Source organism: Gymnoscopelus braueri, assembly GCF_963280865.1.
Source record: "Gymnoscopelus braueri genome assembly, chromosome: 1".
Taxonomy (NCBI): Eukaryota; Metazoa; Chordata; class Actinopteri; order Myctophiformes; family Myctophidae; genus Gymnoscopelus; species Gymnoscopelus braueri.
The window spans coordinates 6658969-6676611 of NC_137603.1; the positions used below are offsets into that span (position 1 = coordinate 6658969).

The 17643-nt window shown below is 41.0% G+C and overlaps 1 protein-coding gene and 1 long non-coding RNA gene across 10 annotated transcripts in view; one reads left to right on the plus strand and one right to left on the minus strand.

Annotated features, from left to right (window-relative positions):
- The window catches only part of LOC308089856, a 390353-nt gene that overhangs the window by 334937 nt on the left and 37773 nt on the right, over positions 1–17643 (plus strand). The window lies entirely within an intron of this gene.
- Positions 1–17643, minus strand: part of madd (MAP-kinase activating death domain) — a 140932-nt gene that overhangs the window by 104770 nt on the left and 18519 nt on the right. For all 9 annotated transcript variants that reach the window (XR_013933524.1, XM_080434437.1, XM_080434439.1 and 6 more), the window contains exon 3: positions 11969–12637. Coding sequence is in view for 8 of the 9 variants with exons in the window: in XM_080434437.1 (XP_080290563.1) it covers positions 11969–12637 (669 nt within the window). In the remaining variant the exon portion in view is untranslated. The remainder of the gene's footprint in view (positions 1–11968; positions 12638–17643) is intronic.

The following is a 17643-nucleotide window of genomic DNA, read 5'->3' on the forward strand; positions in this document are numbered from 1 at the left end:
AGAATTCTTCCAAATATTCCACATTTTAATTTCAAGATGTTTTGAAAATAGCAGATCTACAAACTCTCCTGGTTATTTTGCTTCTTTTGGGCTTGTTCTCCTAGACCTGGTTGCTTGTTTCAATCACAAAATCTGGCAACTCTGCCACAGACCTCAATCTGTCAACAGCCACAGCGACCACAGCATGAACCCACTGTACACATTATATGACTACTGGGGCTGTCTGTCACCATCATGAACACTGGACTTGATGATGATTAATAGTCCATTTGGTTGTGTTTTTAGCTTTTTTTTTTGTTTGTTTGTCTATTAACAAAAACTGCACAGGGAGGGCAGATATGACAAATAGCTTTAATATACAAAGAAATGACCAGTAGCAATAATCAAAATAAGTATTTGAATAATTTTATACTTGATATAGTATTTTTTTTAAAAGGAAATAGCAGATCTACAAGCTCACTATGCATAGCAATGCAACACAGTGTGAGCTTGTAGATCTATTGTCTATTTCTGCAATGTTTTGAAAATGTTTGAAAATGTATGAACATGTTTCAACAAATTAATGTAGATACTGTACAGATGAATGGAGAGAAAAAAAAACGAAAAATGATTCTCTGATTGTGCAAAGATAATTGTGATTACCTCGAATAATTGCGATCACGCGGTGGGTTATGTAATAACTGTGTCAGGCAGGCCTCTAAGCCATTACTGTAGCAGCCACAGTGACATTATTAATAATGATTATGTCAGACAGAAGACTTCAGTGACCGCAGGTGAAATAGCTAGGATGACATGTCAACCATGGGCTCGGTCAGGCTTTTCAAGGTGGTTAATGAAACCATATTGTTTTGTAAGCTTGGTATGTCACAAATATTACACAATGATTATATTATTATACATTTTTTAGATAATTGCAATATTTTTTTGCAGAATCGTTAATTGTTTCCATTTATGTAGCCTATAAGAAAAACAGCTGGATGGAATTAACACATTGAGTGCCAGAACCGTATATATACCTTTTTGCAAATACACCCGTGGAGTGCCAAAAAGGTATATACCGTATATACATTTTTTTTTATCTTTTAGTTTTTTTCGTTTCTTTCCACGCGGGAGGGGCTAGAGCAGCTCTGGAATCACCCTAGGCGATTCTGAGAAGGAAGGGACAGATGGATGACTGTGTCAAAAACATGGCTCCCCATCCGCTTCCGTTCTATTTCCTTCTCTAAAACCCCTATAACTCCGAAACTTTTTACGCTGGGGAAAAGGACTCATTTTGTATCCGCGATCGCTTTGCCATTGTGACCCGCGTGAAAGATGTTATCGTTCCAGCCGTTAGCCAGGCCCATCGGGCAAAATGGTGGCATGCTTTTTTTTTTCATGGATCGCTCGTCATGGAGTATACAGCTTTAAACAGCACAATGGAACGCAACGGTGAGATTCCAGGCACCGAACGTATTCTGTTATTATAAAATTCTGGCACCCAATGTGTTAATAGACATGTCATACAGTATGTTCCATCATTATTTCCATGTCATTGCCCATGCCCTTTTAACCACTTTAAAAGCATCTGTATTGTGGAGATCGCTTTCGCAAAAAAATTGCAGACAAGCCAGGACAAAGCTCACAGCGTGTTGTGAGCTTGTTGATCGGCTATTTTCTGCAAAAGCTACTGTATCTCCACAATAACAGAAAACTGAAAATACACTAGTATAGAGCCCTGAGGGACTCCGGTCAACCATATAGGGCAGGGGTCGGCAAGTAAGTTTGGCCTTTTTCAAAGACATTAGATGGTGGGCCAGAACACAATCAATGGCTAATTTAGGACTTGGAACTTGCAACAAACAACCTTATATACAATAATAATAACTGTATTGTTATAAAGGTTACTACATAAAGATGTGGTATAACAATTGATAGAAAAGCATGTGGAATCAAATGTTACAGGTGCACACAGAAATGCTTATGTAATTATTTTTGTGCAGGCGTCATCCTTGAACGTTTCACTTAGAGGATATCTAGTGAACATTTTATCCTCTAGTGAACATTTTATCTGGAGACAGAGAGTACTCCTTTTCGAACAAGAGCTCTTTCATGGTTCAAGGTCTCTTAGAATGGTGAGAAACAATGTATCATTTAAGGCATGTGAAACACAGCTTTAGTGTGTTTTTTTTTAAACGTGAGAGGAGTTTTTCATGCAAAAGTATCAAGAGGACAGTTGACAGTGAAAACATAATATCCAAAGAATGGAAATAGAACTATTTGTTCTTCATACCTGATTTCATCAATTCAAAGCTATTGCTGTCCATATCCTACCTGGACTGTCAGTCAGCTATTGTAAATTATTTACAAAATAATTTGGGCGGGCCAGATATTATCAGTTTCTGGCCCAGTTCTGGCCCACGGGCCGCCTGTTGCCTACAACTGATATAGGGTTTAAGTGGCTAACCACGTTCAATCTGCTATCCCTATTTTGGGGATTTAAAAAATGAAATGAAACATTTTTATTTTATTTTTTCAAAATCAGACGATCTACAACTCACGATGCGTCGCGATGTGACTTGTAAGGTCGGCTACTTTTGGTATTTTTGAAAGTATAAAGTTATTGTAAGTACATATAGCAGATCTACAAGCTCATAGCGTGGCACCAAGTGCCGCGCTATGAGCTTGTATATCTGCTATTTATTTTTAAATTGTGCAAATCTTTAAATATATTTTTAAAGCGAACATTTTTAACTCAAATATTTTCTTTGCTTCTGGGGGGTCCCTGGAACAAAATATTTTGAGATGGGGGTCCGTGGCCAAATACATAGAATTGTGGGTGGTCCTTGACATTGTTGAAGCACTGCTGATATAGCAGCATACGGATTTAGAAAACATGTTTAGATATGTATTTGGCCGCGGACCCCCCATCTCAAAATGTTTTGTTCCAGGGGACCCCCCAGAAGCTAAGATTTGAGTTACAAATGTTTGCTTATATTTATGTGATATAAAACATATATATTCAAAGATTTGCAAAGATTTTTCAAAATAAATAGCAGATCTACAAGCTCATAGCGCGGCACTCGGTGCTGCGCTATGAGCTTGTAGATCTGCTATGAGACATTGTAGATCTACAATGTGTTTTTACAAAGCTTAAAAGGATCCCTGGCTAATAAGCCTTATATGCCTTAATTAATACATTATAATTGCCCTCTATAACTCAAATAAAAAATTATAAACACCTTAAATATTGTATTTATTTGTAGAAATAGTTCATCTATTTACTCAAGGGGGACAAGGGTCCAGCCCTATTGAATGCATATGCTAATAAAAACTAGAAAAAGTGCTCCTCGGAGCACAGGTCTCCGCCAGGTGAGGTAGGTTACTGTGGCCTCCTGGTGGCGCTATAATAGGTCAATGTGAAAAGGGTGCCATTTCTTCTTATGCTTTGCACGGCAATCGGACACTGCCTTCATGATTTGAGGCATTTTGTTCCAAAAATGAAATTAGACCTGCTAGTGGCGCTATAACAGGCCAATGTGAAAAGGGTGGCATTTCTTCCTCGGCCTAGTGGGAATGTGTGTGCAAAATTTCACGGAAATCGCACACTGCGTTCATGATTTGAGGCATTTTGTTGAAACGGACCTATCCAGCTAACTTTGGAAGCCAATCTTAGCCAATCAGGATGGAATATGGAAAATCGGACGGATCCGTGTTGATCACATGACTATAGAGATACAGCTAACCGATTTGCGTGATGTTTGGATAAAATCTGTAGGAGTAATATCCAAAAATGTGTTTTGCACAAATTGGCCTCCTGGTGGCGCTATAACAGGCCCATGTGAAAAATTGGTTGGCAGAGGTTCTGAATTGGCATCCAGGGAGTGTGTGTGCACAGTTTCGCTGCGAGCGGGCCAACGGTGTGGGAGATTAGCTGGTCGCAGACAGACGGACGGACAGGGTGCAAAACATACTCTCTCGCCATGCCTTTCGGCCTGGCGGAGACAATAATGTTTTGATGCTCAAATTAACCGTAGGACGTATTAAGTTGTTTGTTAGTCAGCACATGCATTCCATACATTCCATAGGGATGGACAAATGACATCAACTTGCGACGGGCGTTGTCCCCCTTGAGTAAAAGATGAACTATTCCTAAAATAAATACAATATTTAAGGTGCTTTTCATTTTTGTTATAGAGGGCAAGTGTAATATATTAAGGTATATAAGGCTTATTAGGCAGGGGAAAAGCCCCCCCAAAAAAAAGACTTAAAAGCCAAACTTGCAATTACTTGTATCAAAATTAATCATCAACTAAAATGTCATGATGGCGACAGTGAGCCCTAACTGTTTATATGCACAGCCACAGTATAAATGGATCGATGGGGAAACAAGGCTGTGATATTGCATTATCCATCCCTTCAATCCCCTGTAGAGAAGGTGCAAAGCAGCACACATTCCTGAAGCTATAAATAGATGCCCGTTGAGAAAGCAAGTGCGCTTTACATTTTTTTAAAAAAAGGAAAAAAGCTCATTATGAATGGCTGACTGCCCAGACCAATACAACAACCAATTAGCAAATCATTAAACTTGAAAATGACAATATGTTTTTCTCTAAATGGAGAAAAAGACCTCGCCAAAAACACCATGGCAGACAGTCACATGTCCATGTTTGTAAACAGCAAATGTTAAGCTATACTGGTTAAAATGATCTGCAGATATGCATGCAGTTATCTTAAGGAATATGTTGTGTTAAATGTGGATCTAAACTGGTGGTGTCCACAGGTTATTGCATTTTGGGTCAGGGCTCATTTTGTGTGTGTACAGCCAGACCAACAAATCCTATTGGTCGATGAATATCGTCCCCATTTTACTTTTTTTTTTGTATGTCTGAAAATGATACATCATGCATATTCACATCATGTATATACTCATGTAAGTATACCATACTATATACAGTAGACTCTGTCGGGTCCAAAATTGTTACTTTTCAGCAACAAAAAAAAAAAAAGTGCTCCTCAGAGCACAGGTCTCCGCCAGGTCAGGTAGGTTATTGTGGGCCAGCAATGTGTGGAATTCATCAATCAGGATGGAATATGGAAAATCAGACGTATCCGTCTTGATCACTTCACTATAGAGATACTGCGTACCGATTTGTGTGATGTTTGGACAAAATCTGTAGGAGTACTGTAAAAAAAAAAAGTTTTGCAAACACATCGGCCTCCTGGTGGCTCTATAACAGGCCCATGTGAAAACATTGGGGCAGAGGTTCTGCTCTGGCGCCCAGGGAGTGTGTGTGCACAGTTTGACTGCGAGCAAGCCAACGGTGCCGGAGATTAGCTGATCTCAGACAGAAGTACGGCCGGACGGACGGACGGACAGGGCACAAAACATAGTCTCGGAGATGCCTTCGGCCTGGCGGAGACAAAAATGGCAAAAGTAGCAGATACACAAGGTCGAAACGCGGCGTGAAGCGATGCTTTTGTGTGACGCTGTAGTATGATCAGAGTAGGGCGACAAGAACAATATAATACTTCAGACCATTTCCCAACTTCAATTTTTTTTACATTTTGGGAAACAACAGCTAATATAACATTGAGTACTTGGCTTGTTGTTTTTATCCCTCTCCATCAACCAGACTGTCAGCTTAGAGTTGTATGTAACCTAGATCTGTTAAGTCTATTAGTGTTTGTCCTTTTAAGCTTTTAATTTGTTTAATTATGGTAAAGTAGGACTAGGTAATGTTTGGAGGAGGTTTTTCTGTTAACCCATTAAGACATTTTTAGATTTCTTTGGCTTTTAAAAAATAGCAGATCTACAAGCTCATAGCGCGGCAGAGCTTGTAGATCTGCTATTTAAATGTTTTAATCTTGAAAATGTGTGCAATTTTTTTATTTTATTTTTTTTAAATGTTTATCCCGCGATTTTTGTAACCCATTTTTTTCACCCGGTGCCAATTTCCTAAGTGATTTCCTCAGCGCCCACAGCGTCCCCGGCGGGAATCGAACCCAGGACCTTCTAGCTGTGAGGCGACAGCGCTACCGACTGCGCCACCGTGTGCAAATCTTTAAATATATATATATATTTTTAAAGCGAACATTTGTAACTCAAATCTTTGCTTCTGGGGGTTCCTGGAACAGAATATTTTGAGATGGGGGTCTGCACATCATTTTGGGGGTCCTTGACATGAAAACGTTTGAGCACCACTGATATATAGCAACATACTGTATGTTTTTCAGAAAACTGTTTAGAAGACATTTGTAGAATCCCCCAGAAGCAAAGACTTGAGTTACAAATGTTCGCTTTAAAAATATACAGTATATTCAAAGATTTGCAAAAAGTTTCATGATTTTTCAACAAATAGCAAATCTACAAGTTCATAGCGCGGCACTCAGTGCCTCGCTATGAACTTGTAGATCTGATAATGGTTAAAGTGGTTAAAATCTAAAATGAAAGATGCTATATTGCTTTCCTGGTCTTTTAGTGTGAGGTTTTTGTTGTCCATCGTTTTGCTTTAGAGTTGTTTTTCACTTTGTTCAGTCAGTGGGTTTATCGATTGATTTGCCTTTCCCTGTTTTTTGTAAAACTCTGCCCTACCATCTATCACCTATCATCAAAAAGTGTGACTCCCAACCCTCCTTCAAAACCACCATAAAAGAACACCTAGCTGCAATTTGCAACTGGACCTAGACAAGTCTTCTAGCTTGACACCAGAAATGACACCCACCCCCAATGGTTTTGTACATATACTTGTATTGCTACTAGTGTTGAGGATTTCTTGTATGTTATTGGATGTCTTTAACTCATTTAGACCTGAGGCCGATTCTAAAAACGCCTTCTAAATCCTGACCTAAGTTTTCTGAAAAACTTCAAATAATTATAAAAGAATTACAACAAATGTATGTTGGTATATAGTGGCCTACTGTACATAGCAACAAGAACCCCAAAAGGGGTTCCCATCCTGAAAGGTATAGTTACAAATAGGGGTTCCCGCCCAAAATGGGTAAAATATCATGATGAATTGAATACATAGGACCACAATGGAAACAAGCCCTCAGGGAATTTTGTCTTATCCTTTTAGCATCATTGCAAAGTCGTACCACTGTACTATTTGCAAACTGTTAATAAAGCATTCAATTAATCAATCAATCAATCAATATAGCTTAGTTCAGCACCAGTCACCCACACAATGTAAACAAACACTACAGCCATCAGATTTATTTTCCATTGATTCTCATACTGGATATAGTGTTACTGTCCATAACACTGGGACATAACAGTGTGCAACACTGATCCACTAAATACACTGTACAATACAATATGGATAGTCTATAACAGAGAGAGAGAGAGAGAGAGAGAGAGAGAGAGAGAGAGAGAGAGAGGCAGAGAGAGAGACAGAGACAGAGACAGAGAGACAGAGAGACAGAGAGACAGAGAGAGAGAGAGAGAGAGATAGAGATAGAGATAGGCAGAGAGAGAGAGAGAGGCAGAAAGGCAGAAAGAGATAGGCAGAGAGATAGAGAGAGAGAGAGAGAGAGAGAGAGAGAGAGAGAGAGAGACACACACACACACACACACACACACACAATCAGAGAAGTGTGTAGAGGAGCTGGAAGAAGTGTAGCTCAGTGGTTCTCAAAGTGGGGGTCCTCAGCAAAAGTAGTTAATACATCATCACAATCATTTTAACCACTTTATCCACTTATAAGTCGGCTATTCAAAAATAACAGACATACAAGCTCGCTGCCTCGCTGTCCAGCAGGGACACAGAGAGGGGAGTACTACTACTGAACCCCGATGTTTGGGACGAATGTCAGGGGCACAGCAGTCAGTCTATATAACGTCGATATAGAAACGCAGCGGTTGCATTAAAAGGGTTATCTCAGCCTCATCAGTGTGGATGACAGCGATCACATGGGGGCCTCTGCTGCTGCAATGACTGTCCTTTCCTTTGCACGGAAACACTAGAATGCTGTGGCTTGGCTTTCATTATTTATTCACACAGACAGCTCTGCTCGGTCAGCGCGTCTTGTCAAGGATTTCACTCCATCTGTGTCATTCCTCACGATTCGTTTTGGTTTTATGGCCATCATGACTCTGCTGCAGGAGTCTGTCAGGAGACTAATCTGGCAAATCGCTGAGCGCCAAACTTCTTGTGTACATTCTGTACCAGTGGGGCCAGAGAAGTGCCTTCCTCCACTAATATATCATTGTTGTCGGGTAGAAACCTCTTACCTCCATATTCTAACTTTTTGTGTTTTTTTCATAAATTAATGCCCTAGTTGATCATACTACAGCCTCACACAAAGGTATCAAAAGTAACAGATCCACGTCACTTGGTTCTGGTGATTGCTTCTAATGCGTGAGGGGGACGTTTTTTCAAGAAAAAAAAAATCTTTAATTTTTTTACTTTTATTTTGGATAATGAAAAAAATAATAATAATAAATGAAGAAAAAAAGGAATTGAAAAAACACAGACCCTTCACGTATTAGAAGGACAACATCAGTCACCAGAACCAGGGATGTGGGTTTTCAATGAGTCAATCATGGTTAAAATGGAGTTTGAAGTTACAATGGGTTTAGAAATGGGGCGTGTCTGATAAAAATGAAAATAAAATATCTAAATACTGAATCAAGCAACCTGGCCTAGTGGTTAAAGGTTTCATGACGTTCAGTTTTACCACACATTAAAAGTCTTTGTCATGGTCCTTCAAACGTGTATAGAAAGTTTTAACAAAAAATTCCACTCCATTGATCCATGGCAGGTGTTTTTCTCTCACATTTCTAAAGCCTTTTCAGATTTTTTGGGTGTAATTGAGGTCATAAAACCCCCAAAAAAACATAAAAAATAAAAAAAGTGAAAATGAATGTCATAGAACCTTTAAGGCGCATACCACATATAGGCTCGAATGCAGCCTGACAGCGAGTCGTGGGTTTGATTCCCGAGCCTGACGACCCTGCGTGTCACTCCCTGTCTCTCTCTCCCCGTTTCCTGTCTATCTCAACTGTAAAATCCAAATAAAAGGCAGAAAAGACCCAAAAATATCTTTAAAAACTGTACTTTAAAACTTTAAAATGACCCCAAACATGTTTGAAAGGGAAATATCCCTTTAACTTTAATATTAGAATGTAAGTCAATGGGGCTGTGATCGCTGAAACCTTGCCCAACTTTGGAGTCATACATACAGGCTGGCAAAATGAATTCCGGGGATCCCTATTGGAGCGATAAGCGATATGGCATGTGAATCGTGAATCTGTTTTGTCCAGGGAACTATTTGCAGCAACACTTTTCAAATCAACCTGACAAATCAGCTCTGACAACGCATTAAAACACAATAAATAACAATTCAGCGTGCTCAAGCAAGTCTCTGCCCAGTTGAATGAATTTCATGCCTGGCTGAAATTAACGCTATCAAATCGCCGGCTTCATCGCAAACCAAACATAGCGGGGGGGGGTGTGCTTTTGGGGGAAAAGGTCGGCGGTATAATGTCAAGCACACGGTGAGTCCCAGATCATTATCAACACTGGGCAGGATATTGAAGTGGTTCAGGCTCTGCAGGGAGCATGCCACTGAGCCACACTTGTGTTTACTCTGGTTCAAAGAGTCAATAATGACAGCAGCGAGGGGGCAAGACGCTTAGCGCTGATACCGTTTTATTTTTATTTATTTTTTTATAGCCGATCTACAAGCTCACAACGCGCTGCGATGTGACGCCTTGTGAGCTTGTGGATCGGCTATTTTCGGCGGCTATAATGACATGCCTATAAAAAACAGGGACACCGGGTTAAAAGCGGTTAATAAGTGTGTCTGTGTGGGGTTTATATATCCTTGCTGTCGGGCAGAAACCTCTTATTTGACCTTGTAGATCTACTTTTGCAGTTTTTGAGTTTTAATCCTAAAAAGTAACAGTTTTGGACATATGAGGTTTTCACCCGAAAGAGAAGAAATATTCAACATATGAAAAGTATCAACAAGAGCTTGTGACTAAATAATAAACTAAATAATAACTACATTGAATCCATTGGAACACAGGTTATTTTTTCCTCATGTCCTGAAAAGTAATGGTTTGGGACATAAAAAGGTTTCCACCAACAGCGATGATAAGACTATGATTAATTTACTATTCAAGTACATAATTCATCACATTTTATAGTGTTATTATTAGACTAGACTGTAGACTCCACTTTCTTAGCTTTGTGAAACGTTTAGGATTCAAAGCATTTTCACAGATTTCATTTCAACCAGCTGTAGAGACATTATTATATCCACCTGGTCAATATTTGTGGAATGCAATGTCAACATAAAGGCAATCTTCTTCCATTATTGAGATGTAGCTGGTATACTGGACTGGTGCCTTCCTTACAGAGGATACCCAGTCATTCAGCTGTTTTACTTGATGTTGTTAGAAGCGCGTCCATTATTCCAAAAGCCTGCATTAACCCATCAAGACCGGGAAGGCATCTGTGTCATTTTAGATTTCTTTGGCTATTCAAAAATAGCAGATATACAAGCTCGTAGCGCGGCACCGAGTGCCGCGCTATGAGCTTGTAGATCTGCTATTTTTTTTTAAATCGTGAAAATGTGTGCAAATCTTTGATTACATATTTTTTAAGGGAACATTTGTAACTGAAATCTTTGCTTCTGGGGGGTCCTGAAACTAAATATTTTGCGATGGGGGGTCAGTGGCCAAATACATATCATTTTGGTTGGTCCTTGACAATAAATAGTTTGAGAGCCACTGATATTAAAGCAGCATATAAGTGTTTCAGAAAACTGTAAGGGTTTAGAAGACATTTGTAGAATCCTCCCAGAAGCAAAGATACATTACAAATGTTCGCTTTAAAATAAATATATATATATATATATTCAAAGATTTGCACACATTTCCACGAAAGTTCGCAGCTATTTCCGGCAAAGAGATTTGATGTGTAGAGGGGAAAAAGAGCACACCAAGAACAGAGCTGACCCGGGTCAAGAAAGCACTATTTCATACTAAATAAATGTTCTATAATAGCGATGCAACGCCTCGTGAACAATGTAGACCTGCCAGTGAGGAGCCCCCACCAGGAGGACGCAGAGCCTTCGCCCTACTCCTCCCGCCCAACACTCCCCGCTGACAGGTGGAGTATGTGCAATGACCATTATCACCCTCCTCGCCAGGCTTCCCTCCCCCGAACATCGTGTAGACGCTCAACAAAGCCGGATGCACCACGGTGGATTCGAACCCACAACCTCCGTGGTGGTGGGCAGTGACTTTACCACTGCGCCGGCCGAGCCTTTTATATAGGTGTATATTATATAGCAGTGTGGTTGCCACAGAATCCCAAAGGCACACCTGGACCTGTCTCACAGCACAGCAGTCAGTGTGCCTCGGGTGGCACACCCTTTTTCACAACCGCTGTAATAGATAATGTTACTAACAAGCAAGACGCGCGAACGCAAAAAAATTATAATAAATATTTAAAAAAAGTAACCAATAAAAAAATAAAATAAAAATACAAAAAAAATCTGTGTTAAAAGGAGCATCTTAGAAAAATACAAATTCACAAAAAAATAACTTTGAATGTTTTTGAACAATTCAAGAAAGTGTTTGAAGTGCCTGTTTCACCCACTTCCGGGGGGCGGAGCCAAAATCCGAGCCCGAAGTATTTGTTCGTAGACCCCCACTTAGGGGGGGTAGAAAAAGTTTCGGAGCGATTCGGGCACTTTTCATTTAACATGGGGTTTCAATGGGGAGTTTTCAGGAGCCTTCTCCGGGGCGTGGCTTCCGGGGGAAGGGGCGGGCTTAAACGCAACCTTGACAGGTGTGTTCAGTTTTCAAAGACCTTTCATTTGATGTATGGTACGTCTAAATTGGACATTTACTTATCTCAGAGGAGCTGCACACAGGCAGTGCACACAGAGACACAGAGACACAGAGACACAACCCGAGCACGGTTTCATAGTAAGCTCCACTTGCGCGGAGGCGCGACGCAACACCGGTCCTTACCTCTGGGTGGCGCGGGGGAGTCCCGCCCTCTGGACCAGCCTCTGGCTGCAGGAGTCCACCATCCGCTTGAGGATGTACAGACACTCCCTGAAGGTGGAGATGAACGGGTAGTGGCTGAGGAAGCACAGCGACGTCAACGTGCTGTTGCGGTTCCTGTTCGCCAGCTTGGCGCCGGCGGCGCTTCGCTTGTGCCGCGGAGACCTGCCGGCGCCGGGCGGCCCTCCTCCTCCTCCGGTCTCCGTTCCGGAGGCGGGCGGCTGTGCGGCCGCGGGGTCGGTGCCGTTAGGCGGCGCCAGCGTCGACGGGGGCAAACCGCCGTCCGACCCCTCGCTGGCCGTTTCCGCTGCCTGCGCGGCCGAATCGCCGGACTTATCCCCGCGGCTGCGGTGATGCCCGCCGCCGCCGCCGCTGCCGCTGCCGCCGCGCTGGAAGGAGCGGTAGAAGTTGACGCACATGCCGTAGCGGGTGATGCCCGAGTCCTTGTCGGTGAGCGTGAACACGAAGGACGCGTCGTCGCGGAGGCTGACCCGCCGCTGGCGGATGCTGAGGCAGCCCTCCGGCTGGCAGAAGAACACCACGTCCGGGGGTAAGGGGAAGTCCTTGTGGTCCTCCAGAGGGTAGCGCCGTAGCAGCTGGGGGGTCTGGGCCACGCTGTCGCTACTGGGTTGCCTGGGAAATGAGATACAAACAACCAGTTTATAAATCACTACAACCGCTTCAATAAACAGTTTATAATCACTACCAGTGGTGGAAAAAGTACTCGAATGTTTTACTTGAGTAAAAGTATCGATACTGCAATGTAGAAATACTCCGTTACAAGTAAAAGTCTTGAATTCAAAATGTACTTGAATAAAAGTAAAAAAACGTATTGGCATCAAAATGTACTTAAAGTACCAAAAGTAAAAGTACTCATTATGCAGAATGTCCCATTTTCCCCAGTTTTCAAAATGTATACAAATCTTTTGAAAATAGCAGATCTACAAGCTTGTAGATCGGCTATTTTCAAATAACCGAAATATATATAGAGCTTAAGTGGTTAATGTATGTTTAGTAATAAAAATCTAAAAAGTAACTAGTAACTAAAGTTTTCAAATAATTGTAGCGGAGTAAAAGTACAATATTTTCCTCAGAGATGTAGTGGAGTAGAAGTAAAAGTATTGAAAATTGGAAATACTCCAGTAAAGTAAAAAATCCTCAAAATTGTACTTAAATACAGTACTTACGTAAATGTACTAGTTACTTTACACCACTGATAAACAGTTTATAATCACTACAACTGCTTCAATAAACAGTTTATAATCACTACAACTTCTTCAATAAACTGTTTATATAATCACTAACAAGTCAAACATAAGTCTGCGTTTTACTGTAACCACAAAGGCAAGAAGGCATAATTAAAAATGAAGTCTGTCTAAGCCAACTAATGAACCGTGGCAGGAACGGCAGGCCAATGTTGAAGAAACCAGTTTGTTGGTTTCTGCAGCTTTCAACCAGTTAAATGAGACCTTTGGAGACGACCATTATGAATGCAAGTTAACACATTGGGTGCCAGAGGTTTATTAAAATATTATACTTTGAGTGCCAGGACTTTTTAAACATTTTGAACCTTTTTCAAGTAGTCACAAAATATTTTCAGTGATCACCGTCCTCACGGTGATCCCCTCATTACACACATACAGGTCTCGTACAATCGGGGGGAAAAAATTTAAAACATTCGGAAATCCATTCCATAGTTGCAGCCAGTTGAAAATAGTTAAATTAACATTGTAAAAAAAAAAAGTGCACAGGTGCCGAGATACAGGTTTTTGAAGTCATAAGTTAACCAGGAGGTGGATTGGAGTCTAAATCTTGTAGGAGTGATATTTCCTGTTGCTGTGAAGGAAAAAAAAAAAAATTTTTAAAAACCGTATATATACGGTTTTGGCACTCAACGTTAGTATGCGCAAAACCGTATATATACGGTTTTGGCACCCAATGTGTTAAGACTTATTTCACGTCCATTCTGGCTAAACTAAAAGTAGGAAGGATATGAAGGAAAATCCCAGTCCCAGATCTATTGGCAAAGTAAATTAATTTAGTCTAATGAGGTTGAGCTTGTTATATTATGTAGACAGATGACCCCCTCCCCCCTTTTTTGTATATACTTTTATTTAATTTTTCATGATGCTTTTTTTGTACATAGTGGTATTTTTTCTCTGTTTTTTATGTTGATTTGAACTGTTTGGTTGCTATTATATATGTCTATGAAATTAATTCAAGGACCCCAACGGAAACAAGTCCGCAAGGACTTTTTTGGTCGGACCTTTTAGACAAAAGTATTATAAATGTAACTGTGTTGTTTTACATTCTTTTGCCTAATAAAAATTTCAATCAATCAATCAATAAGTGGTTATTGGTTCCGTGTTGGTTTAATTTTGTTTAGTGTAATCAATAAAAGTTTTTTTCCCCATAACACATTTAATAACGAGACTGAAATGTATGCAACTTTAACAAAAAAATTAAAAAAATCATTTTAAGCCGTTTTAAGGGCTGAAATTCTGATTATTGAGGACTTTTTTAAAGACCTGTTTCTCTGCATACATCAAGACATGTTTGCGAATGCGAACAAGAAATAATCTCTACAACATTACACTAACACTACCCTCAGGCAAAGCACTTAATCCCCAGCAGCACATGTGGGTTTACTTAAAGGCCACAAGTATGTGGTCTGGGCAGCTTACACATCAAACTAACCGATGTGAGCACAACTCAAGTCACAACAAGTAATCAACTATTTACCGGGTGCACGGCTAGAATGTCATCACTCCCGGAAGTGTCCTTCAGGTACTTTCTATTCACGCATTTTGCAGTGGTTGAAAAAGTACTCAAATTTCTTACTTGAGTAAAGGTAGCAATGCCGCAATGTAGAAATACTCTGTTACAAGTAAAAGGCCTGTGTTTAAAATGTTACTTGAATCAAAATATACTTAAAGGGATACTTCACTTTCGGGCCGGGGACACATTTAAAAAAAATATTAAAAATAAATGAAAAAAGTTATGGAAAATTCATGGCCCCCTCACACATTAGTAGGACACTGCGTGTCGTGAGGGGGCCATGAATTTTCCATAACTTTTTTCATTTATTTTTAATATTTTTTTTAAATGTGTCCCCGGCCCGAAAGTGAAGTATCCCTTTAAAATACCAAAAGTAAAAGTACTAAAATGTTTGAAAATAGCAGATCTACAAGCTCAAAACGCGTCCCGATGAGACGTGTTGTGAGCTTGTAGATCTGCTATTTTCAAATAGCCTGGGTATAAAATAGGGCTAAAGTGGTTAATGTATGTTTTATAACGTAATAATTTATATCTGTAAAGTAACTAAAGTTGTCAAATAATTGTAGCGGAGTAAAAGTACAATATTTTCCATGTACCTTGCTGGTTACTTTCCACCACTGGCATTTTGGCACAAGCCTTCCTCGGCGTGATAATCATCATAATGATTATCATAATGATTATTATCACGCTGAGGCTGTTGGAAACTGTTGAACAGGTATAACAAGAACCTATAGCATCAGTCTAAATATTATACTAGCAAAAATAATAACCTGTACATTGAAACCAGAGGATACCAGGTTAACAATGAAACAGTGGCATCCCCAGGAATTACATTTAGGACAGGCGAGATATTTTTTTGCACCTCCCCCCCCCCCCCCCCTCTATTAACCCCCAAAAATTATTTTCAACTCAATTGAAAATCGGCGAACGAAAAACGGCGAAAGTGGCCGTTTTCAAGAGGTTTTGCCCACTATCTCTGGCACGGAAGGTCCAATCTTCTCAGTTCAAAGCTTGTTGGATGCGTGACCTTGAGGACATTAAGCACGCTATGACATTTTCAGGTTATTTGGGTTTTCTAGGGGAGGCGAGAACTTAGTTGGGCAGGCGACCGCCTGTCCTGCCTCTACAGTGGGTACGCCTCTGCAATGAACCTAGGTTTAAATAACATGCTATCTAAATGTACATTTAGGTCAAGTAAACCTTTTTTAAAGGACCCCATATTTGATAACCATCTTTTCTATCTCTGGGACCCCAATCTCTACGCTGTAAAATCTTCAGTGTTCATTTAAATCTGAGCCACAGGGCTGTAACTCTTCAAGGACCCCTGAGGGTCCCCACACCCCACATTGAGAAACACCACCGTTATCAACCCCACCACCACCCCCTCAATGCATGTTTAAATGTCACAATTTGCTGTACTTCACAAGGTTCCATGTGGGAGTTAGCCATATAGATCAGGGGTGGGCACTGGGCAGCATTTCTTTCCAGGGGCCATACTGACTTTGATTGAGTGAAGGGCCACACATTGGACTATAGGATTTAAACTTGAAACACATAGTGCTGAATTATGTTAAAACTGCATGAATATGAATATAATTTGATAGACGCTGTGCTGTATCACACATTTATAAAGATTCCCTATTTTGCATGGCGTCGTATGTCTTCAGTAAGAGCGAGATCCCAAACCGACGCGACGCTGCCGCGACAGCGTCGCGACCGGTACCGACCCGGCGGACGGGTCGGTACCGGTCGCGACCGGGTCGACGGACTACCGACAGAACCGACCTTTAACCGACGCACCGACGCTTTCACCGACGTTGCCACGGAAGCGTCGCGACCGGGTCGACGGTACCGACGCAGTACCGACGACCACCGACCTTTAAGCAACCTCCTACCGAAGCGTCGCGACCGGGTCGACGGTACCGACGCAGTACCGACGACCACCGACCTTTAAGCAACCTCCTACCGACCCGCCATCCGTGGACTGTGGTGGAGTTTTTTTTTTTTTTTGCACATTGAAGTTGAGATTTCATTAAGCCAGATCTTTGTCAATTTTACTTCAATTCTTATCATTTTAATGTTTATATGATCTTTAAAGGTTATATTTTAATTTGGTATCAGTCATGATTTTTTTGTAATTTATTAAGATTTATTGCCTTATTTTCTCATGGCACCAAGTCAATTTCCGATCAATCTACCATATATGCAGTCTTCTGGCACAGCTTTTCCCCCCCCCCACCTGCCCAACCACCCACCCACCGGGACCGCCCCCCCGGACCCCCCCTCGGCCCAAGGTGTCACTCATATGATGTGGTTTGCACTGTCTTGTCCTGTCTTGCACCAGTCCTGTTGTAAACCGCGCTCCACTGCATCAAACCAAATTCCTAACATGTCTACATGTCATGGCAATAAAGTCTTCTGATTCTGATTCTGATTCTGATAATAATGTTTTAATTTGCGCATTGACACTTTTTTTTTCTTTTTTTCTGTAATTTATGTCCACACGCTTAGTTACGCACGTAACATAATCTATCTATCTATCTATCTATCTATCTATCTATCTGTCTGTCAATTAATCTATCATCTATCACAAGGGTTTTCAGCCCAAGGACCCCCTAGCTGAGAAAGTGATGAAGCAGGGACCCCTCTACATTGTATATATTTTTTCATCCACCGATAGCTCTCTGATCTACATGCTCACAACGCGCTTGCGCTTCGAGGCGATGGAGCTTGTAGATTGGCTTGTAGATCGATCTGTCTGTCTGTCTGTCTGTCTGTCTGTCTGTCTGTCTGTCTGTGTTGACAAGCTTCATTTCAACACCCGCACACTTCAGCACCTTGGACAGAGTTACTGGGTTGAG